We start from the raw sequence: 25,987 nt of genomic DNA, 5'->3' as shown, positions 1-25,987 counted from the left end.
CTGCTGTCTTCTGATGTTTATCCACCACCACTATGTCAGGCTGGTTGGCCATCACCAGTTTGTCTGTCTGGATCTGGAAGTCCCACAGGATCTTGGCTCGGTTGTTCTCGACCACCTTTAGAGGTGTCGCCCACCTCGACTCCGGGGTCTCCAGTCCGTACTCGGCACAGATGTCCCTGTACACTATGCCTGCTACCTTGTTATGTCGTTCCATGTATGCCTTGCCTGCCAGCATCTTACACCCTGCCGTGATGTGCTGGACTGTCTCAGGGGCCTCTTTGCATAGCCTGCACCTGGGGCCCTGTCTGGTGCGATAGACCCTGGCCTCTATCGAGCTTGTGTTTAGGGCCTGTTCTTGTGCTGCCATGATCAGTGCCTCCGTGCTGTCCTTCAGTCCGGCCTTTTCCAGCCACTGGTATGTTTTCCCTGTGTAGGTACAGTATATGTACCTCATTTTTAATACAACTACTCAAATGACAAACGATCAAAAATGATGAAAGGACAACGTGAATAGTTAAGCTACATGGACAGCTCTTAGAAAAAAAAAGTCCATCCATCTGCACCAAACTTCTTTCCTCAGAAGGCTGCTTTCAGAACAAAGGAAATCCTTCCACCTTGTTAAACAGAGTATGGGAATCTGATAAAACAAAAAAGAAAACGATCAAGTTTTAAAATGTATTTATTTTTCATGTATCTACAGTATATATATATATATATATATATATATATATATATATATATATATATATATATATATATATATATATATATATATATATATATATATATCTTATATACAGGGTGTCCCAAAAAATGTATACAATCTTTAGCAGTTGGTAACCTAATTATCTATTGATTTCTTTGTAGATTAAACTCATTGAATCAAATATGTCAGCCAGACTAAACTTTGAAGAAAGAATATTCATTCTCAAATGCTACTGGAAGTATGCAAATGCTGCTCAAGTGTGAACATGTCAAATTATCAGCTGCAAAAGGGTGTGTATATATGTTTTGGGACACCTTGTAGTATAATTAGGGCTGTGCTGAAACATAATATTAGAAACATTTGGCCGAAAAACTGAAAGGCTGAAAAATACTTATACATACAATTAATTTTTTTTAAATATTTATTTTTAAAAATAAATTTAATTCATTATTTTCCGATTAATGCCCTTTGCCTTAGCATTGGTTCTACTACCCAGGAGGCTCGAGAAAATTAGTTTGAAAGATGAGTTCTGAAACCCTATGCGAGGGTGTTTTCCCAACGGCACTGAGCGTTTTGTGGCAAACTCTGAAATTGTCCTAGAGCAGACGTGCTTGTGTCGTCATAGCATTCTGTTCGCACATGTCACGTCCGATCACCTTGATAAATATACTTTCTTGGAAGTTTGGGGTACTCGAAAAATGGCTCTCACGCCTCCAATTGCTAATCTAAATAAGTCAAGATCTCGACGTGTACGTTTGCGTGGAACTGTAGTTCAAAGAACAACAAAAAAACTAGTAAAACTCTTAACAAGCCTATAACAATCGCTCCAACTCCTTAACATAAGACTCTGTGTTTTCTTGCGCAACAATTGGAATCAATCGGGAGCCAGGCGAGTGGGCTGAGTTCTAGAGGTGATGAAGCTGAGCAAAATCGCTCCCAGGCGGATTAAACGGTGACTGGCTGAGGGGGTGTGGAAGTCTCAGGTAAAAATGTGGCAAAAAGAGGAAGTGGTCGTGCTTGTAAACTTGTTGTACTAAACCACAGCAAATGCACATGTATGCATTTAAATACTATTTGTACACTGTTTGCTTGATTAAACTCCCAATACTAATGCACGTTCTCAAATGCACTTTACTAGATGTGGAGAGTGACATCAATGGAAACTTAAGAACGCGTGTTTAATATCATTCATTTAATAATTTATATATTTCTTTGATACCTCAAAATTCTTGGAATCCATGGAATGTTGGCTGTGAGCCAGTAGTTTTGCTTCTCAACATGTTTTGATGACATCATCACAAGAGGACTACGGTTCTTTACACTATTCGGTGGTAAACTTTCGGTCTTTTAACCGAAAACCAAAAATACAATTATAGCTATTGTCGGCCGAAAGTTTCCGGCACCGAATTTTTGGTCACATCTCTAATATATACAGTATTTGTGTGTGTGTGTGTGTATGTATGTATATGTATGTTCAAATAAGACATTTTTTCTTCCTCATTAAATCTACCAAAGCAGGAGTTTACCTTCCGCATTCATCTCTTTTTTTGTGTTCGTTCCACTGCTTACATATAATTATATTTGAGTGTGTGTGCCACTCCCCCACCGTCACATGGTTGTCATTTCTCGCTTTCGAAGTCAATCCTTGCCAACTTCGAAAGGAGGTACAGTATTTATTTTCGATATTGATATTTTCAATATTCATACATAGTCATCGGTATGTTACTTCCCAGCCCTTGCCTAAACAATGAAGAATGATTTTTGGACACTAATGCACTGAGACAGCTGAGGAATAAAGTGCATTTCAGGGACATACCGTTTCATGCAATGTCTGGATTTGTACTCAATAATCAAGCATTATTACAGGGTCTGTCATCAGCATCTGTCCTCAATCGCAGAATACATGAGTGAGAGTCGCATGGTGTTCATACATTCTTGTGTCTGCTTTCTTACTTAAGCACAATGAATACATCAATTTAAAACACACACACACACACACACACACACACACACACACACAGCCTTGTTTTTCTGTCATTGTAGGGACACCTGACAAGACCGTGCATTATGGGGACCACCCTTTCTGAATGTCGTAGAGAGCTGAAAAAAATCAGGGAGCATCCTCGAAAATTGTACAATGCAAAAATCACTTTAAATTTCCATTTAGACAAAGTATAGAGGCATCGACCTGACTACAGACCGACTTATGGGGACATTTTTTCGTTTTCGTCACTTATGGGGTCAATAACGATACACAATACCTGTTTTTTATCCCTTCCTGGGTACCGCTTACACAAACCTCAGATCATACTTACTTCTGGGGTCAGTAACTTTACACACTGACCGCTTTTTCCTCTCTTCTTGGTACCGCTTACACAAACGTCAGATCATACCTTCTTCTGGGGTCAGTAACTATGCACACCATCTGTTTTTCTCCCTTTCTGGGTACCAGTTAGAAAAACGTCAGATCATGCCTACTTCTGGGGACGGTAATAATGCACACCACCCACACAAATGTCAGATCATTGTGACTTTGTGGAACCACTCTATGTCACCCGAAGAACATGCCGTAAAACTACTAATTGACCAGGTAGTATTAAGTTTTTTTTATATGTGCATTTTCTTCAGTGACCATTGATGTGTCAAAACTGACACATAATATTTTAATGGAATGTGCCTTAAAACTTTTTTTTTTTCCTCTTGGCATTAAGTTATTCTTTGTCTTGGACTTCTGATATTCAATTTCTGTAGTAACTTTGCACAGGTTGTTCTAGCATTGCTCAAATAAATCACTGCATAGCCATATAAGAACTACAGTGATCCCTCGCTACATTGTGCCCTCAGTCCATCGCTGATATTTGCTTGCTAAACAGCAAGTTGATTTGAGAGGACTCAGTCAATGAAGAATTTAAAGAATTACACTGTTATAGTAAACTATACTCTTTCCAATGCTAAATCTGAGTAAAAGCATTGAACACACACAAAAAAGATTTTTTTTTTTTTTTTAATGTAAATAAGCTACACATCTACTTCGCCGATTTCGATTATAATGGGGGGATCCCCTTTAACCACGAAAAACGAGGGATCATTGTATATCACTGCATTAATTACGATACATTTACAGTTTAAATTCTACCTTATGTTGGATAAAAATTTACTGGAATTTCAGACTGTACACTACGGTTCAAAAGTTTGGGGTTCAAACAATCAGCAATATTTACAAATAATTGGTTGTTTACATAGGCTGCACTCGACTTTTAGCCGCAGGAGTGCACTTTAGGTTCTAAAAATCCATAGATAGGCAACACTTGACCGTAAACCGCAAGTCGAAGGGGGGGGTTATAGTTCGAAAAGTTTTAGCCAGTAACAGTGAAGTGCAACATGCACAAGGTAAGTCATCGTCTTTATTCTCTCTTAACTGCTGTATCGCTTCAAAACAGACGAAACAAGTGCAAACAGTTATGCCATTGATAGTTAAGTTTGTGTATATCTACCATGGCCGAGAGGTGTGAGGCAAAATGCAAAAGACCAAACACTTTGCAAAAGAAAAGCACGAATGCAACCTGCCACAACACGATCCCCAATTTCTAAAGCGCGATTGCAAACTGGCAAAAGCAAGAACCCCAATTGCCACAGCACAACTTCAAAAGGATGACACAGAAGTTAAAAAAAAAAAAAGGACGACACTTCGTGTATTGCTATATGTGCTTTGTGACCATCTGTACAGACCTCCGTGAAGTCCCTCCACCCCATCAGTCGCAAATTTATATGAAAATGTCAATCATTTGTGCTGTAAAAAATGTTGTTTATGCTGGTATCATTTTATATATATTTAGATATTAATTTCCAGTGAGGATGTCATAACTCCCATGGCTCACGGAGCGTATCAAGTCTCAATAACGAGGGTGTCAATAACGAGCAGAAACGAATTCGGGTCCATTTTGTAGTGAATGGGGGGGCTTGAGATTTGAATTACGAGTGATGACGTCACCCTCAGCTCCTCATTAACCGCAAAATGGACCAGAAGTGCCATTCGTTCCTGATACGTTCGTGCTAGTTGTTTGGACAGCCCTCTGTTATTGAGAGTTGATAAGCTCCGTCAGCCATGGGAGTTATGACGTCTTCACTCGAAATTAATATCTCAATATCTATAAAACGATCGCAGCACAAACGACAATTTTTTACAGCACAAACAATTGACACCATTTTTTAAATCAAAATGGGAGGTTGATTGACCTCAAACCTATAAGAGAAATATTGCAACAATAGCAGGACACAAAAAAAAAAAAAACGCACAAACTATTGCCATCATTTTTATATAAATTTTCATCTGATGGGGCAACTTCACGGAGGTCTGTAGAGATGGTCACAAAGCACAAATAGCAATATAAAAAGGGTCACCATATATAACCCCTACATCCCCCTAAACTCTCCTTTTGAGATCTGTGATCTTGTTTTTAATGTAAAATTTTACTGCTGACCAATGCCTGTTTTTAAGTGCTACTTGTTCCTTTTTAAGGCAGTCATCGCAGTCGCTCTTCCGTGGAACACGGCAGGTAGTGATGAATGACATCATATGCTTCTCAACAGCCAAGACCTCTTTCTTCCATGGCTTCTTTTTAACCGGTTGTCGACCTTTACAAAAACAAACATTCATCATTAAATTTGTTTCAAATTAGTCAAGTCATTTAGTCCATGACACGCTGTTCTAAATATGGCTGTTGCGTAGTGCACAGTCAACTAGCCCAAGCACTGTAAATGTACTAGCACATCACAATATCATTTCCAAAATAAATGAAAATATATATACAGTATATCTGAAAAGTTAATTAGAGAAATAAACATTGAAATCAACATTAAAAACATCTCAGGAAACTTACCTTTTCCTTTTTTGGGTGACTTTTGTTTCCGTTTGGTGGACTGACGTTTGGGTATATGCTGAGGAGATGGTCCATCAACGTGCATAACAGATGGCATCGAGGAGGCTTTTGAGGTATTTGTAAGGTGAAACAAATCTTTGATGATATCCTTCTTAACGAGAGAGTCGACACATTGCAAACCTTCACTCTCATCTGATTCCTCACTTGTGCCTGGAATATATTCATCTCCACTGTCCTCTGAGGTGGAGTAAAGAAGCTCTCCATTACCGTCAATTTCATTTCCCACCTAGAAAAAAAAAACTTATAAAGGAAAGAAGGCAGACGACCAATGAAAAGACTCAACACAATTCCCAATACTAGAGCTGGGAATCTTTGGGCACCTAACGATTCGATTACGATTCAGAGGCTCAGATTCGATTATAAAACGATTATTGATGCACCCCACTCTTTTTTTTTTTTTTTTTTTTTTTTTTTTTTAAATTACTTTTGTACATTAGTTCCAAAATTGTTCAAAAATCCTCTCAGGCTAAACCAAACTACTGTTTCAATATCAAGTTAACATATAGCAGTAAACAAATATACAAAAATAACAGTAAATTAAAAAACTCCAGTCCCCATTCTATATCAGCAGCTTTAAACTACTTTCAATTAATTTAATGTTGTGAATCAACCGTTAAAGTTGTTAAAATTGCTCCTGTTATTCCATAATTTCTCTTTTGTCTACTTTCAACATGTAAAAGTTTTAAAACTATTTTAAAGATAGATTCAAGTCAATATTTTACCGATTTAGGAGTATTTTAGATAAAAAGTTAATTAGGTTCGCTTGGAAGGTTCGCAACAACAGCCTTGCAGGGAAGTGTACTGCTTTAAGATGGCGGCCGTTACTAACGCCCGCATCTAGTTTTTTTTTTAGATGTGCTGGTAACGATACCGAAGCTATAATGCATCTAGTCCTATATAAATGATATCTACCGTAACATAATGTGGCTTGTAGCAGCTTTTCGGCAGCAGTCAGGTATGTTGTTGTTTTTTTTTTTATCTCGTAGCATGAGTTGAGCTAGAGCCGTGAGTTGAGCATTGGCGTTACCCGAGGGGCCGGGTAATGAGAAGCAGGTTGTTTAGCTACTCTCGCTCCGTCCCTAATTGCGTACCGAAGACCGCGCGGCGCGCTGAGTGTGTCGTACTTCTGCTTTACTTGGCATATTTCAATAATCGGAATTTGGATGTTTGTGAATCGTTCTCGAATCTTCCACGGCCGAATCGCGAATAATCTAAGAATCGGAAATTTTGCACACTTCTACCTAATACATACCTGATAACGGCTAAGTGTGCTGTTGACCTGCATACATTTAGTTCTCCTGAGCTTTGGGATAGTACTTTGGTAAAGATTTATGGATAGCTCCTGGGATTCATCAGAATCAGTGTAGTTAACCAAACCCATATTGTGCAGGTTTTTTTTGTCCATGGGAAAAGAATGGTTTGAATCCAATTTCTAAAGAACAAAGAAACCATGAATTGCTGAATACTGTCACAGAGGAAAGAGGTCTACACACCAATATCAAAAACGGTATATATCCAACATTGAAAAACAAAAAGTACCTTCACTTCTGACTTCGTAGGTCCTAGAGAGGAATGCTCGGTGGTGCTTGACATCTCAAATTCCGGAGATTCACTTAAATTCAACTGTACGTCCTGTCAACAAGTTGAGATTTAGGTTGACAATATTTACAATGAGGAGCAGAAGTATTTGCATCCACTTACAAAATAGGTAGAGGTCTGATATTTCAATCATAGATGCATTTCCACTTATACAGACAATCTAAAAAAATCCGGAACTCACATTGTGTAATTTTTTAAATTTATTTGTAATTTATTGAGGTTCATAAGTATTTGTACCCCTGAGAATCAGCAATAGTTATAACTAGAGCCGTCCCGACTAGTCGATGTCATCGATGACGTAATTGCGTCGACGGGTAATGACGGGTTAAAATTTTTTTTAATGCGGATAAAGTTTAGAATGGCGGGCGCTCGCGATGCAAGCGGTTGTTACTGGCACCTCCAAGGGGGCCGCTGTTATTTCAATGTGACCGCCAATGTCAGATTGAGCAAATAGGAAGAAAGTGGACGAGCGAGAGAGAGGGAGCGAGAGAGAGGGAGTTGGAAAAGTTTGTGGGTATCGCGGAGTTGAGTGGCTGCATCCCCCACATTTTTGTTTTGGTCAATAAAAGTATCTAAAGAGCTATCCGACGCCTCTCGGTGTTTTTATGCACGCCGCCGCCTTCCGGAGGAGGAAATCAGACGAACAGACGACAACGAACCAAGTGAATCACTGGTTCACTTGTCAGTACGGCGAGGAGTTAAAAACACCGCCAATTACCAAAAGGGCAGAATTGGTAACACCTGAAAGTGGCAAAAAGCCCAAAAACCGGACCAGAATAGCCAGAGCCTGGAATTATTTCAAGGAAAATATGGAGGGTGCCACCGTGTGTACTCTTTGCTAAGCTGGGCTCACATACCATGGTAGCACATCGGCTATGAACGAACACTTGAAGCGCAGTCACTAGTGGTGCAACGGTTTGCGGTTCAAAGCCGAACCGTATGGTTCGCCCAGTACGGTTCAATACGCCTTTATGAACCGCGCCTTTTCGGTTTTGCAATTAATGTATTCTGAACGCTTGTGGAATGAATTGATCGGCCTCTGTGTGCCTGTGTGTGACATGAAGCACCGCTGTGGAGAAATTCCCGCCCCGCAAGTAAATGTCGGATCGCTGTCAAGCACCTGTGTAATAGATGCAGAGAGCGCTTACGAGAGAAGTGTAAGTGAAACAAGAAAGAAAACAAATAGCGATGGGGAGCGGAGGAGTGGAGGGACCGAATTTTGAGGAAGCACCGGCGTCTTTCAAATCTGCGGTGTGGCAACATTTTGGTTTCCCCGTGGACTACAATGCGGAGGGAGACAAACTATTGAGAGAAAAAAAATGCAAGCTTTGTTCAGCGCTTGTTCCCCATGCTAATGGCAACACTTTTATGACATGACTCCGGCACCTCAGCCGGCATCACCCACAGATATCACTTTCTCACACAGATATCACTTTCTCAGGGCAGGACAACCCCAAAGATGACACCAGTGAAAACACACAGTGGGCTTCGTTAATTTATTTGCCACGCTTGACCCGCGTTATATTGTTCCCTCGCGGACATATTTCTCCAACAACCTAATCCCCAACATTTATGAAATGGCAAGCAAAGCCATCGAAGATGATTTTGCTAAAGCACATAGTTTCGCCCTGACCACTGATAGTTGGACGTCCCGTGCTACAGAGTGCTACAACCTAACTGTGACGGTGCACTTTAATTCTTCATACCTGTCAAGTTGTACGGTCTCGTCGTAATTTGTACAAGTGAGCACTGATTTTTAAATGTGTAAGCCGTACGTTACGTTCAAAATCTGCACATTTTTCGTGCATTACGTTTTTTTTTTTTTCATCCGTTCGGATTTGGTCACCGTTTCTGCAACGAGAATGTTCGTTGATACGTTGGTTGAATGACGCGAGAAAAGTCAGACACGGAGAGGGAAGAGTTTTTGTTGAGACGCTGTAGCAAATGCGATGCTAGGCGGGTTAAATATTTCCTGACTGTAACCGACAGCATACAATCTACGCCTAGATAACCCATGCATATAGAACTACATGCGAAATGACAGACGCGGTAGCGTTCGTAAACAGCCGCCATTTTAGAGCAGTAAACTTTTCAGAAAGGCTCTGTTGAAGTAAACCTTCCGAGCGTACCTAAGCAACTTTTTATCTAAAATACTCCTTAATCTGCAAAATCTTGACTTGAGTCCGTCTTTAAAGGATGAAACAATCTTAAAATTTTCACATGTCAAAAGTAGACAGAAGAGAACTAATGCAAAAACGGGAGCAATTTTATCAACTTTAACGGTTGATTCACAACATTAAATGACCTCCAAACATAGCAAAGGTTACTATGTTTTTGGGTTTGTTTCTTCCTGCTGCTTCGCTACCCTGCAGACATCTCTCTGCTTTGCTCCTGCTTCTCATGCTTCAATCATCTTTTTAATCATTTTTAATCACCTCTAAATTACTCAGCAAGTCTTGCAATTTTCTTTTAATCTTGTTTATATTTAAACAAAGGCTTTTTGAGCATTTTTGAGCCTTTTTAGAGTGCTTTTTTGTCTTTACTGGAACACAAGCCTGCCTTATCGCGACTGGAACTGAGGAATTCGGCTAACGGAAGCTAAGTAGCAGCAACATGCCTCCCCTGTCAATGGATGATTGCCACAAACTGCTCCAGAAGATAGCAGTACTGGAAACAAAAATCTACCGGCTTGAAGTGAATATGGAGGTAAATGGACAGCTCGTCGTTTGGGACAGCCTTAGTAATGACATTCAAAGAGTTGTCAGTCTACCTTGAAAAAAAAAAGTCCAGGTTAACTCCATGAGAAACCACCCACACGCCACCTGACCTTCCAACATGACAATGATCCAAAGCCCACAGCCAAGCTGACCGAGGAGTGGCTGGGTAAAGACCACATCAAGGTTCTGGAGTGGCCAAGCCAGACTCCATATCTAAACCCAATAGAAAATTTTTGGATGGAGCTGAAACTGTTTCTCAACGACAGCCTCAAAACCCAACAGATCTAAAGAAGATTTGTGTGGAGGAATGGGCCAAAATCCCCGTTTCCATATGTGAAAGCATCTAGCCTCTGTAATTGCTTCTGCACTATACATTAGCACTGATTTTCTCGGGGGGGGGGGGGGGGGCAAATACTTATGAACCCCAGTAAATTATAATTGAATTATAGAAAAATCATACAATGCCAGTTGCGTTTTTTAAATTTATTTTTTTAAACTATATCTCCATAAGTGGAAATGCATCTATGAATGACATTTTAATCCTCTATTTACTTAAGGGGTGAACTCACAAGGAGTGCAAATACTTCTGCACCTCACTGTACTTGCTACAGATTTTCTACCAATTTTTAAGCATTAGCAATCCATGAGAACATTTATTTTATCAGTTTGACTGTCTCAGTATAGCTGATGCCAAGTCGCTTTATCTTGATGTATTTTATCCATTTTGTTTGCTAACAATATAGTGTGCAATGGACCCCAGGAGAGCCAGGAAGTACTGAAAGTCCCCCAAATAAAAAGCTGCAGTGGATGGTAATGTTGTAGATTATTTCAGACTAAGAGTTTATACAACTTCTGTTATTATTTCAATAAACTCATGATGAAACAGGTTATCAAATAGTATTTAAAAAAAAAAAAAAAAAAAAACTTTACGGGGTCCCCACAAACATTGTGAAACCTGACACACACCCACTAAGCTGGGCTGGGCTGTACTGTATTTCAAGTCTCGAACAATTGGCTGAAGTCAGATAAACTGCAGCTTTAAAGCACAAGCGACGCATACCTCCATTGCAGCGTCTGTAGATTTCGGAGACTGTTGCTCTCTGGTTCTGGAGATCCCAACCTCAAAATATTCAGTCACAGTGGAATGGCTTCCTCCATCCTGATCAACAAGTTGAGAATTCATTAACAAACATCAAATGTATATCTCTATGCATTTTAAGATTTAGCCATATACAACAACAAAATTCCATAACTCAGTTGAATCCACTCACTATGGCCGATTCAAAATCACTTTTATCGTGATGCATTTGTTCTTTTTTTGACTAGCATTTTATTCATTTGAGGATTAATGAAAACAATAATGTGTTAGGGACCACATCAGTGCCCGACATGTCCTAAACGTCTCCCAAATTAACAGCTGCAGTGGCTGGTAATGTTGTAGATTATTTAAGACTAAGGGTATATACAACTTCTGTTATTATTTCAATAAACTCATGATGAAACAGGTTATTAAATAGTATTTTTAAAAACAAAATAAATAACTTTACGGGGTCCCCACAATCATTGTAAAACCTGACACACACCCACTAAGCTGGGCTTGGGTGTACTATATTTCAAGACTCGAACAATTGGCTGAAGTCAGACAAACTGTAGCTTTAAAGCACAAGCGATGCATACCTCCATTGCAGCGTCTGTAGATTTCGGAGACTGTTGCTCTCTGGTTCTGGAGATCCCAACTTCAGAATATTCAGTCACAGTGGAATGGCTTCCTCCATCCTGATCAACAAGTTGAGAATATAATTCATTAACAAACATCAAATGTATATCTCTATGCATTTTAAGATTTAGCCATATACAACAACAAAAATCCATAACTCAGTTGAATCCACTCACTATGGCCAATTCAAAATCACTTTTATCGTGATGCATTTGTTCTCTTTTTGACTAGCATTTTATTCATTTGAGGTTTAATGAAAACAATAACGTGTTAGGGACCACATCAGTGCCCGACATGTCCTAAACGTCTCCGAAATTAACAGCTGCAGTGGCTGGTAATGTTGAAGATTATTTCAGACTAAGGGTATATACAACTTCTGTTATTATTTCAATAAACTCATGATGAAACAGGTTATTAAATAGTATTTTTAAAAACAAAATAAATAACTTTACGGGGTCCCCACAATCATTGTAAAACCTGACACACACCCACTAAGCTGGGCTTGGGTGTACTATATTTCAAGACTCGAACAATTGGCTGAAGTCAGACAAACTGTAGCTTTAAAGCACAAGCGATGCATACCTCCATTGCAGCGTCTGTAGATTTCGGAGACTGTTGCTCTCTGGTTCTGGAGATCCCAACCTCAGAATATTCAGTCACAGTGGAATGGCTTCCTCCATCCTGATCAACAAGTTGAGAATATAATTCATTAACAAACATCAAATGTATATCTCTATGCATTTTAAGATTTAGCCATATACAACAACAAAATTCCATAACTCAGTTGAATCCACTCACTATGGCCGATTCAAAATCACTTTTATCGTGATGCATTTGTTCTTTTTTTGACTAGCATTTTATTCATTTGAGGTTTAATGAAAACAATAATGTGTTAGGGACCACATCAGTGCCCGACATGTCCTAAACGTCTCCCAAATTAACAGCTGCAGTGGCTGGTAATGTTGAAGATTATTTCAGACTAAGGGTATATACAACTTCTGTTATTATTTCAATAAACTCATGATGAAACAGGTTATTAAATAGTATTTTTAAAAACAAAATAAATAACTTCACGGGGTCCCCACAATCATTGTAAAACCTGACACACACCCACTAAGCTGGGCTTGGGTGTACTATATTTCAAGACTCGAACAATTGGCTGAAGTCAGACAAACTTTAGCTTTAAAGCACAAGCGATGCATACCTCCATTGCAGCGTCTGTAGATTTCGGAGACTGTTGCTCTCTGGTTCTGGAGATCCCAACCTCAGAATATTCAGTCACAGTGGAATGGCTTCCTCCATCCTGATCAACAAGTTGAGAATTCATTAACAAACATCAAATGTATATCTCTATGCATTTTAAGATTTAGCCATATACAACAACAAAAATCCATAACTCCGTTGAATCCACTCACTATGGCCAATTCAAAATCACTTTTATCGTGATGCATTTGTTCTCTTTTTGACTAGCATTTTATTCATTTGAGGTTTAATGAAAACAATAATGTGTTAGGGACCACATCAGTGCCCGACATGTCCTAAACGTCTCCCAAATTAACAGCTGCAGTGGCTGGTAATGTTGTAGATTATTTAAGACTAAGGGTATATACAACTTCTGTTATTATTTCAATAAACTCATGATGAAACAGGTTATTAAATAGTATTTTTAAAAACAAAATAAATAACTTTACGGGGTCCCCACAATCATTGTAAAACCTGACACACACCCACTAAGCTGGGCTTGGGTGTACTATATTTCAAGACTCGAACAATTGGCTGAAGTCAGACAAACTGTAGCTTTAAAGCACAAGCGATGCATACCTCCATTGCAGCGTCTGTAGATTTCGGAGACTGTTGCTCTCTGGTTCTGGAGATCCCAACCTCAGAATATTCAGTCACAGTGGAATGGCTTCCTCCATCCTGATCAACAAGTTGAGAATATAATTCATTAACAAACATCAAGTGTATATCTCTATGCATTTTAAGATTTAGCCATATACAACAACAAAATTCCATAACTCAGTTGAATCCACTCACTATGGCCAATTCAAAATCACTTTTATCGTGATGCATTTGTTCTCTTTTTGACTAGCATTTTATTCATTTGAGGTTTAATGAAAACAATAACGTGTTAGGGACCACATCAGTGCCCGACATGTCCTAAACGTCTCCGAAATTAACAGCTGCAGTGGCTGGTAATGTTGAAGATTATTTCAGACTAAGGGTATATACAACTTCTGTTATTATTTCAATAAACTCATGATGAAACAGGTTATTAAATAGTATTTTTAAAAACAAAATAAATAACTTTACGGGGTCCCCACAATCATTGTAAAACCTGACACACACCCACTAAGCTGGGCTTGGGTGTACTATATTTCAAGACTCGAGCAATTGGCTGAAGTCAGACAAACTGTAGCTTTAAAGCACAAGCGATGCATACCTCCATTGCAGCGTCTGTAGATTTCGGAGACTGTTGCTCTCTGGTTCTGGAGATCCCAACCTCAGAATATTCAGTCACAGTGGAATGGCTTCCTCCATCCTGATCAACAAGTTGAGAATATAATTCATTAACAAACATCAAATGTATATCTCTATGCATTTTAAGATTTAGCCATATACAACAACAAAATTCCATAACTCAGTTGAATCCACTCACTATGGCCGATTCAAAATCACTTTTATCGTGATGCATTTGTTCTTTTTTTGACTAGCATTTTATTCATTTGAGGTTTAATGAAAACAATAATGTGTTAGGGACCACATCAGTGCCCGACATGTCCTAAACGTCTCCCAAATTAACAGCTGCAGTGGCTGGTAATGTTGAAGATTATTTCAGACTAAGGGTATATACAACTTCTGTTATTATTTCAATAAACTCATGATGAAACAGGTTATTAAATAGTATTTTTAAAAACAAAATAAATAACTTCACGGGGTCCCCACAATCATTGTAAAACCTGACACACACCCACTAAGCTGGGCTTGGGTGTACTATATTTCAAGACTCGAACAATTGGCTGAAGTCAGACAAACTTTAGCTTTAAAGCACAAGCGATGCATACCTCCATTGCAGCGTCTGTAGATTTCGGAGACTGTTGCTCTCTGGTTCTGGAGATCCCAACCTCAGAATATTCAGTCACAGTGGAATGGCTTCCTCCATCCTGATCAACAAGTTGAGAATTCATTAACAAACATCAAATGTATATCTCTATGCATTTTAAGATTTAGCCATATACAACAACAAAAATCCATAACTCCGTTGAATCCACTCACTATGGCCAATTCAAAATCACTTTTATCGTGATGCATTTGTTCTCTTTTTGACTAGCATTTTATTCATTTGAGGTTTAATGAAAACAATAATGTGTTAGGGACCACATCAGTGCCCGACATGTCCTAAACGTCTCCCAAATTAACAGCTGCAGTGGCTGGTAATGTTGTAGATTATTTAAGACTAAGGGTATATACAACTTCTGTTATTATTTCAATAAACTCATGATGAAACAGGTTATTAAATACTATTTTTAAAAACAAAATAAATAACTTTACGGGGTCCCCACAATCATTGTAAAACCTGACACACACCCACTAAGCTGGGCTTGGGTGTACTATATTTCAAGACTCGAACAATTGGCTGAAGTCAGACAAACTGTAGCTTTAAAGCACAAGCGATGCATACCTCCATTGCAGCGTCTGTAGATTTCGGAGACTGTTGCTCTCTGGTTCTGGAGATCCCAACCTCAGAATATTCAGTCACAGTGGAATGGCTTCCTCCATCCTGATCAACAAGTTGAGAATATAATTCATTAACAAACATCAAGTGTATATCTCTATGCATTTTAAGATTTAGCCATATACAACAACAAAATTCCATAACTCAGTTGAATCCACTCACTATGGCCGATTCAAAATCACTTTTATCGTGATGCATTTGTTCTTTTTTTGACTAGCATTTTATTCATTTGAGGTTTAATGAAAACAATAATGTGTTAGGGACCACATCAGTGCCCGACATGTCCTAAACGTCTCCCAAATTAACAGCTGCAGTGGCTGGTAATGTTGTAGATTATTTCAGACTAAGGGTATATACAACTTCTGTTATTATTTCAATAAACTCATGATGAAACAGGTTATTAAATAGTATTTTTAAAAACAAAATAAATAACTTTACGGGGTCCCCACAATCATTGTAAAACCTGACACACACCCACTAAGCTGGGCTTGGGTGTACTATATTTCAAGACTCGAACAATTGGCTGAAGTCAGACAAACTGTAGCTTTAAAGCACAAGCGATGCATACCTCCATTGCAGCGTCTGTAGATTTCGGAGACTGTTGCTCTCTGGTTCTGGAGATCCCAACCTCAGAATATTCAGTCACAGTGGAATGGCTTCCTCCATCCTGATCAACAAGTTGAGAATATAATTCATTAACAAACATCAAGTGTATATCTCTATGCATTTTAAGATTTAGCCATATACAACAACAAAATTCCATAACTCAGTTGAATCCACTCACTATGGCCGATTCAAAATCACTTTTATCGTGATGCATTTGTTCTTTTTTTGACTAGCATTTTATTCATTTGAGGTTTAATGAAAACAATAATGTGTTAGGGACCACATCAGTGCCCGACATGTCCTAAACGTCTCCCAAATTAACAACTGCAGTGGCTGGTAATGTTGTAGATTATTTCAGACTAAGGGTATATACAACTTCTGTTATTATTTCAATAAACTCATGATGAAACAGGTTATTAAATAGTATTTTTAAAAACAAAATAAATAACTTTACGGGGTCCCCACAAACATTGTAAAACCTGACACACACACACTAAGCTGGGCTGGGCTGGACTGTATTTCAAGTCTCGAACAATTGGCTGAAGTCAGACAAACTGCAGCTTTAAAGCACAAGCGATGCATACCTCCATTGCAGCGTCTGTAGATTTCGGAGACTGTTGCTCTCTGTTTCTGGAGATCCCAACCTCAGAATATTCAGTCACAGTGGAATGGCTTCCTCCATCCTGATCAACAAGTTGAGAATATAATTCATTAACAAACATCAAATGTATATCTCTATGCATTTTAAGATTAGGCCATATACAACAACAAAAATCCATAACTCAGTTGAATCCACTCACTATGGCCGATTCAAAATCACTTTTATCGTGATGCATTTGTTCTCTTTTTGACTAGCATTTTATTCATTTGAGGTTTAATGAAAACAATAACGTGTTAGGGACCACATCAGTGCCCGACATGTCCTAAACGTCTCCCAAATTAACAGCTGCAGTGGCTGGTAATGTTGTAGATTATTTAAGACTAAGGGTATATACAACTTCTGTTATTATTTCAATAAACTCATGATGAAACAGGTTATTAAATAGTATTTTTAAAAACAAAATAAATAACTTTACGGGGTCCCCACAAACATTGTAAATCCTGACACACACACACTAAGCTGGGCTGGGCTGGACTGTATTTCAAGTCTCGAACAATTGGCTGAAGTCAGACAAACTGCAGCTTTAAAGCACAAGCGATGCATACCTCCATTGCAGCGTGTGTAGATTTCGGAGACTGTTGCTCTCTGGTTCTGGAGACCCCAACCTCAGAATATTCAGTCACAGTGGAATGGCTTCCTCCAACCTAATCAACAAGTGGAGAAGTAATATAAACCATTAACCAATATGAGACAAACTGCAGCTTTAAAGCACATGCTATGCATACCTCCATATCCGAGTCTTTAGATTGTGGAGGCTGCTCTCTGGTCCTGGAAATTTCACTCTCAGCAGTTTTCGTCACAGTCGATTGTCCTTTGTCCTGATCCGCAAATGGAGACATACAATTTCTATTGATGTGATCATGTGATAAGGAGGAAAACAACTTTTAAATTAGTTTGTGGTTAGCCTACAAACAGTCAACCTGTTTACCATAAAATGAAAACAAACTGGAAACCCCAACATTTGAGGGACCAAAGCTCTGTTGCAAGTTATTTTTATGTCTGATACTTATTTGACAAACCTTTTTCCTCCAAGGCCAGTCCGCTGGTCCGTAGTCATAAGTTATCTCTTCACCAATGTCAAGGTCTCTTTGTGCAAATAAACACAGGTGAGGCTTGCCCTCTGTCACAATCATCTTCATTTTACAATTTGGGTGCTTGTGGTCATCATTGACCAGTCTTCCGAGACTGCCATCTTCTTTGGCAGCATCAATGCTTAAAAGACAATATGAAAAAATATATATATAAAATATATAGAATATACAGTATATACACATTTAAAAGGGGAAGGGAAATGCACAATTGGGTCATATTATAATATATATATAATAACATATATATCCTCAGAGATCAAGTGATTTTTCTCAAGACAATTTATGTCTTATGGCATTGATTTTCACCTGAACAGTTAAAACACTGAATGCATGAAAAAATAAAAATCTGATAACTGCAATCTTAGCCTCACCACCAAGTTTTTTCTTGCCAGCGGAAATCAAAGACAAAGACTCTTCCTGTTCCATAGTCCATCTTTCTCTTTTGGGATTCATCCCAATCTATTAATTCTCCTCTGTACTCCACCACAAAATCTTCTTTCCTGAAAGGGGCTTTGGTAAATACTCCTCGACCTTGTATGAACAAAAACAAAGGTTTGTAGCTTCATCTTCATAATTTTGACACAATTACTATGGAAAAGGAAAAAAAAAAAAAAAAAAAAAAAAAAAAAAGAGTAGCAAGATCATCATTTGTACCACCATTTACTCTACAATGCCCTGATCACATTTTTGCACCTAAATCGGAGTCACCCCATTTTGAGGATTTGACAATTCCTGGTCACGATACAATAACAGGGCAATGTATTAAGATTAAGCCTGAACGATATATCATTTAAACATCTCCATCGCGAAGTGCATATGAGCGATAGTTTTATTTTTTTTAATCCACAAATTTATGTTGGTTCATGCTTTCTCGGTCCCGAGCTGATCGCTTTAGTGTCACTCGTGCTCCCTCCATCCCTCTCCCAGCTCTATGTTCCTCTGCACAGTTGCTTATTAAAGTTAACGATGGTTGTGTTTGATCTTGCCACTGAAGCGGACTTCAAATGCACCAGATGTTTCAGTCATTGTTTAACTTGTTAAGCACTTCTTGCAAGAAGGAAGCGTGCGTTGGAATGAATGTGTGTGTGTGGAAACGTTCGAGGTAGCCGGTCTTGTAAGGGGTTTTCTTTGTACACCTGTTGTGTCTTGGAAATGAACGCCAATAGTGATTCTGCAGCCAAGGTAGATAAACAGAAGCATTTACTAAAGCAAAGCATTTGTCTACTACAGTACTTTATTCTTGTTTAAAAATGATTAGGTGGGACAGTTACATTTAAAACTGATCATCATTATTTCATTTGAAATGCTTAAAACCCATTTTTTAAAATATTTAGATACATTTTTTAAAGCATACTTTGGGGGAAAAAAGTGAAAAACATGTCTAATATCTCTTTCCAATGCTAAAAAAATAGGTATAAATAAGTATTTTTAATATCACAATATATTGCAATCCCCCCAAAAATCGCAGCAATGTTTCTTCCAATATCGTTCAGGCCTAATTAAGATTAAAAAAAAAAAAAAAAGGTAGAACTAGTTAATGTAAAAAAATTTCATATTCCAGATATCACTCTTGTATGATGATCTTATCATTAACGTCCTGCAACAGCCAGCAGAACATTCTATTTGTGGTACATATGCTTCTGCTGTTTCTGGATTTGTTGAAATATATACTTTTGTTTTTGTAATATCTGTGTACAACTGGATTGGTTTGTTATCAAGTTGTTTAGTGCAAACCGTTGTTTGGAAAATTAGGAAAATTAGTGAAAAAATAATTTGTTTACCTGAATAGCCTGGTGTTTGGAAAAAAAAAAAAAAAAAAAAAAAAATAGAATTAAGATTGAACATTTGACGATACATCGCAGTATAGGAGATAAATGTGGACAAAATTGTTACTACCCTTTATATTAAAAAAAAACAAAAAAAAAAAACATATATTCAGACATGGGCTGATAACTAGTTTCAAAGGATACCAAGGTTTTAAAATGTCTAATTATCCGATTGTTAGATGAGCTATTTCAATATTATTGGCTGCTTTTAAACCCTAACAAACGTTCTCGCTGAGCTTATGGTGTTGACAGTTCGCAGGAATCAAATCAGCTTCTCAAAGCCGAAGGACATGCTGTTTTGTTAATACGAATCTTAGGCACACAACACAGTTGTTCAATGTAATTGCGTATAGAGCCGTCCCAAGTAGTCGATGACATTGATGACGTACTGTAAATGGGTCGGTTAGCACAACATACTGTTGAATGTTGATAATGTGAATACATCGACACGAGCATACAGTCAATTGTTAACAAATATGCACTGCTAAAATGGCATAAGCTTGGGATCCCAGTGTTTCGGGCAGGGAATAAGAGTTACGTTTGTTATAGTGGTTTTTAGTTTTTATGTTTGTAGAACAGCGGTAACCAATATGGTGCCCGTCGTCATCAGGTGCCCTGCCCCCCAAAAAACAAATAAGTAGTCGACAGTTTTAAAAATAGCTCACCAGTGATGCAATATTGTTAGTTCTCGATTCAACAATTTAAACTTGGTCTGAGCATTTTTTTTCAGTACAAAATATTCTACATATTGTTTGAGAAAACATGAATAATGTAAACAAATTATCAAAATAATGCATTTTAGATTTCTATTTTGATACCGTAATATTTGTACTCAAGGTTATCATACAGTAAGAAACTGATTTTGGCCCATGCCTATACCCAATGGTCATTTAAAGTTAACCATATACGGATTTCCAATTTTTGGCACTGTTACATGCATAGGGTTAGCCAGCAATACAGTCAGCCACGATGAGAATTTGGCTGTTTTCAGGAGCATGAAGTTACTACATAAAGTTGCTTGAAAAGGTAAATTTTAAGCAATTTCCACAAAAATTGCCTTGCGCACCTCATAAAATGACATAAGGCAGGGGTTGGCAACCCAAAATGTTGACTCATGAAGACTCATATTGAACCAAAAAAAAAAAAACATGTCTGGAGCCGCAAAAAATTACATATTAGCCTTATAATGAAGGCAACACATGCTGTACGAATCTATATTAGATATGTTAGCCAATGACCAAAATGACTAAGTTGGCTACAAATAGATCATGAGCCTTTATCATTAAATGTTTATTTTTCCTGCAGTGCATCCCATTGAGAATGACGCACCACGTGACTACTCTGTTGTACGATGCTACCTCAACTTTGAACTTCATCACAATATTAATGAATTGAATAAATGTTTGTGTCATGATTTTCCTACTACAGAAACCATATTAAAACAAAAAATATATTTACCTCCCCCATCTTTTTCAGACATTTTTCAAGAAGCTCCACGGAGCCACTAGGACAGTGCTAAAGAACCGCATGCAGCTCTAGAGCCGCGGGTTGCCGACCGCTGACATAAGGCGATTAAAAAATATATATATCACCGAAAAAAATAATGCAAGGCCACATTTAAATAATTTGAAAAAAATCTAAATAAATACTCTTTGAGATTTAGACACGTCTGACTTGAATTAAAACGCTAAGAAGTCAACTCGGATACAGTAAAACAAAAACAATAACTTACAGTATATCTCAGTGAACATTTTAATACCATACAGTACCTTTAAAAGAACTGATGTACTTCTTCTCCAACTCGAGAGTCTTATCCAGACCCATTAAAGCATGTTCAATGGCATCCTGTTTTGGTGATTTCCTGCTTCTCAGGGAAGGCATTGCCAATTCTAAAAAATAAAATATAATGATTTTACACATTATTGGTATTATAGGCTAAATTTCTGCCTGCTGCCACACCAATTTGTAATTTTCTTTAAACAATGTAGCTGCATTACATAGCTTTCTTAGCGCTTTTATAAAAGAGTTACACTATAATGCAAAACTATCTTGTTAAATTTGTCCACGCAAGAGGGTATACGTTAATGTCCTACATAGCATATTGCTAGTTTGCATAGAGGTGCTTCAATAAAAACGTTTTGGCTACTATGCTAAGCTAGCTCACTAAAGTAAGTCCTTGCAGCACATACATACCGGCACTGAATTTCTGCACTAACTGCATAGCATAGTTGTCTTATATGCTTATATAAATCGCTATCGCTACAATGCTAAATTAGTTGGTTAAATTACGTGCGCCTCAGAGCAAGGCCAATTATGTGCTAAATGCTACCATCACAACGAAGCTGCTTATTTTAAACGTTTTATTTTTAACTATACCATCACTCCAATCAAGGAGAGTGTATATTGGGTCAAAATAACACTTACCTCTGCGTTAAAACAGGTAGTATATGTACTTTAATCAGGGTGACTTTCCAAAAGTTGCACTTCCTCCTCTCATTCAATTGTTCTCATCTGCAATGCATTGGGCGGTGCTTAATCAGTCTTCCCGCGCCAGCTGTGAACGTCAATATGTTTTAACCCCTTCAGACTTGCTGCGGGAGGACATGATGCGTGCGCATCTCTAAACCAATAAATACAGTGAATTCAGTTGCAATTGTCACTTCTGGGAGATGATTGTATGAAACCTTACCCATTGAAATCAAATCATGAGTAGTGAGAAGCCCTCTTTGCTATTTTTGGCTCTTTCAAAACGAATAACGTAAAGTGCCCGTTTGTCATCAAAAACACATTAACATAAAAAATGACCAATAAAAACTTTAAATAACCAAACCAAAAAATTGCACTTTGTTGTGGTGTTTGAGTAAAAATCAGGGCAGATTGTATTATTTTTTTCCCCATCAGTAAAACTGCGGGTCTGAAGGGGTCTCACTGTAACTTTAATTAATGTGTGGTTGTTAATAATTATATTTGAGTGACCTTTTTCAGGAAACACAATTTACATAAGAAGAGTTCATTTCCAAAAGCACGTCTTAAAATACACACACACATATATATATATATAAATTCAAAAAATTGTTTGCTTTTACTCAAATTTCTGGTAAAACCTGTAATAACACTGAATAAAAAAGGGTATGTTGGGTAAAGCACAAAAATCAAGGTTATCACTCATAGCAGTCGCATGCTAGGAGTTAATTGCAATAAGTCGTGACAGACAGACAGATAGTGTGGTGACCCTTTGTTGTTTGACATAATTCACCCATCGTACTGGTGTGTCCATTTGGCCGAGCGCGTTACCGGCTACGTCACAGTCACGGACAGATACTTTAGAGCTGCGCGCGTTCTGGCTGAGTTCAGAGTTCACAGAAAGCAGCAGAGTTCCTAGCGAGTTACAAGAGACACATGAGCCGCCGAGCACGGCAAATAAGACTCCATCCAACGTCTTACCGCTTACCCTGGTGACCCCGACGAGCCTCGCTGAAGTCTCAGAGGCATTTTTGAACACTTTAAGCAATGGCGGACGCTAGCTTTTTCGAGCTGGCGACGTTTAATGAGTCTTCTGCGGCCGCGTTGTTCGCGTTCGCGGAGGAGCAGTTCGTCCTCCGTGGTATTTCCAACGACACCATCCGCTTCTACCACGTGGTAGCCGCGCTCGGGTACTCGACGGCGGTCAGAGCACAGCACTTCATAGTCTTTCCGCCGAGACGTCGCACGTCTCGACCTCTTCCTCGACCGCAGCTGAGCAACGCGTGCCGCCTCTCTTGGCGTCCGCTTCTCCGGCCTCGCCTGGGCGGAGCTGCGCGACGCGCTCCTCGTCCTGGACGGGCGCCCGATCGTCCTGCTCGGTCGTCCACCGCCTTGCATCCTGGTCGTCGCTTTTGGTCGCCCGCCGCCTGGCATCCTGGGCGTCCTCCAGACTGTTCTGCTCAGACTTCCCGCATCCGGCGTCCTGGACGGCCGCCTGACCGTCTGTTCGGTCGTTTTCCACTGACGCCCCGGCAGAGCAACTCATGCATTCCGTTCTTTTGATTCGGGTTGCGCCTGGCGTCCTGTGTGGGTGAATTCTGGGGGGACCTGTGGGGTGACCCTTTGTTGTTTGACATTATTCACCCATCGTACTTGTGTGTCCATTTGGCCGAGCGCGTTACCGGCTACGTCACAGTCACGTGACAGACACTTTAGAGCCGCGCGCGTTCCGGCTGAGTTCAGAGTTCACAGAGAGCAGCAGAGTTCCTAGCGAGTTACAAGAAACACATGAGCCGCCGAGCACGGGAAATAAGACTCCATCCAACGTCTTACCGCTACGATAGATAGATAGATAGATAGATAGATAGATAGATAGATAGATAGATAGATAGATAGATAGATAGATAGATAGATAGATAGATAGATAGATAGATAGATAGATAGATAGATAGATAGATAGATAGATAGATAGATAGATAGATAGATAGATAGATAGATAGATAGATAGATAGATAGATAGATAGATAGATAGATGATGTGTTTTTTCCCGTCAACATAGTATACATACATAACATACTGCCCGATTAAGATTACTTTAAGATTTTTTTTCAAAAGCAGTTCTATTCTTTCTCCACGTGGTTATTCTGGTTGACTTGGCAAGGTAGGCAGACTTTTGTGGAGGGTATGAAAACATATAGTGTTTATCTGAATGTTTTTGGGGAAAACAGCCACTTTCCCATTCATCTTCACTGTATTTCAAATAAATACAACAACTCATTTGGCAATTAGCCCCAGAAATTGGACTGAACTCTGTGGCTGCCATTGATAAGAAAAATAAATTATTATTTTTAACTGTAAGGGTGAGAAGCAAACGATCATGTTTCTGTGCCATTAACAGCAGCAGATGTCCAATCAATTTTGACAGGCAGGGCAACCATTGGCTGCTAACTCACTCAATCAAATATATATGTATATATATATATAACACCATTATAACACCATGGTGTTAAATACAAATCATATCAGCCATCCATCGGTCTTCTTTGAGGTCGGGTCACAGGGACAGCAGCTTCAGCATCCCATACCATACTGTTTCCTCTGCTAGTTTGTCGGTCATCCCAAGGCCAGCTACAGTAGATCCACCTGCAATTCGCACCCACATCTTTTGTTTTCTCACTAGTAAAGGAGACCTAGTTTTAGACTGGCGGTCCAATCGGGCTGGAAGGGCTGTGGCGGGCCCTGCCACCGGAGCCTCGGGGAGTGGGGTTTGCACCCCCACCCTATTAAATTCTCGCCGCAAAGCCTTTCGGACCCCCGCCGGCTGATGAGGGGGCCAGTAACCAGGTTGGTGAGGGCACGCCTCGCGTCGCAGTGGCGCTGAAGAGTCATCCACTGGACCTCGACGCTCTCGGCTGATTCTGAGGCGTTCGGTACGGGTGGACGCTGGATGGACGCCTGGAACAAGCTCTCACTCCAAGATGATGCCAGCGTGTCTGCCTTGTCTTTTGAGCTTGCCAGGTTGGGCATCGCTGTAGTCGCCTTCATCGACCAGGCAGTGGCCAGATCAAGGTAGGTGGTTACACCTATGACTGGTCGGGTCGAGCCGAAGGTCGGCGCACCGAGGGTTTGGCCATTGTGGTGGCCAACAGGGGGGCTTCGCAGGTCAGGGAGGTCATGCTGGTCTCAGAGCGTACCATGAGGGTGCGACCCGCTCACTCGGTGGGCGTTATGTCGTTTGTTGCAGTGTACGCTCCAACCAGGGAAAGTGAGCTTCCAAAGAAGGGAGCCTTCTACACTGAGCTTGAATCGGCGATGGATGCTGTTCCAAAGAGAGACACAAGGATCATGCTTGGCGACTTCAACACTGTCACTCGTACGTCATGGGACTGCTAGGAGTCATGTCTCGGTCCTCACAGCTCTGGAACGTGTCCCCAAGGGAATCTGTGACGACAACTCCGAGAGGCTGCTCGACTTTGCAGTAAGTCGCGGTCTTCGGGTTGGAGGGTCGTGGTTCACGAGGCCGAATTTACGGACCTGGTATTCTAATACTGGCCGAACTGCGAAGGAGCTCGATCATGTACTCGTGGACGGAACTGTCGTGTCTTCCAGAGTGGCCAGTTCTTCAGCACTGACCATCAGTTGCTGGTAGCGACACTGAAGCTACAGCTAGGGGCATGCCGCATTGCGCGACGGCCAGCCAAATTCGGCTGGATGTCGGAAGCCTGCGGGACCCCCGGGTGGCAGACGCGCACTCCAAAAACCTGACAGAATGGCTTGGGCGACTGGGCGTTGTGGGGGAGGCGCAGGATATGTGGACTGGCTTCAGGGACTGTGTCCGGGCGACAGCTAGTGACAGCATCCCAAAGTTGCCCGGGGCCATCGGAGTGGGCTTTCGGAAGCGACGTTAAACATCATCGACGAGAGC

General features: G+C 39.7%; 2 protein-coding genes across 33 annotated transcripts in view; one reads left to right on the top strand and one right to left on the bottom strand.

Annotated features, from left to right (window-relative positions):
• The window catches only part of adgrl2a (adhesion G protein-coupled receptor L2a), a 218,478-nt gene that overhangs the window by 66,576 nt on the left and 125,915 nt on the right, over positions 1–25,987 (top strand). The gene's annotated exons all lie outside the window — the stretch shown is intronic.
• On the bottom strand, positions 622–24,252 carry LOC130919419 (uncharacterized). Of its 3 annotated transcripts, none has more exons than XM_057842123.1 (10): positions 21,369–24,252; positions 18,145–18,304; positions 17,702–17,894; positions 17,408–17,500; positions 17,228–17,326; positions 7,186–7,278; positions 6,899–7,078; positions 5,587–5,872; positions 5,188–5,341; positions 622–637 (listed from the first exon to the last, which is right to left on the bottom strand). In XM_057842123.1, coding segments are annotated over exons 1-10 (1,410 nt in total). In that variant the 5' UTR covers positions 21,520–24,252; the 3' UTR covers positions 622–636. The 3 variants fall into 3 exon arrangements, with proteins under 3 accessions (XP_057698106.1, XP_057698105.1, XP_057698104.1); XM_057842122.1 differs by lacking the exon at positions 622–637 and having other exon boundaries at positions 3,637–5,341; positions 21,369–21,488; positions 22,024–24,252; XM_057842121.1 differs by lacking the exon at positions 622–637 and having other exon boundaries at positions 3,637–5,341.

The sequence above is a fragment of the Corythoichthys intestinalis genome, chromosome 7, assembly GCF_030265065.1.
Source record: "Corythoichthys intestinalis isolate RoL2023-P3 chromosome 7, ASM3026506v1, whole genome shotgun sequence".
Lineage (NCBI taxonomy): Eukaryota > Metazoa > Chordata > Actinopteri > Syngnathiformes > Syngnathidae > Corythoichthys > Corythoichthys intestinalis.
Note: the sequence above shows the minus strand (reverse complement) of the source record. Positions and strands in the feature narration are given on the sequence as shown.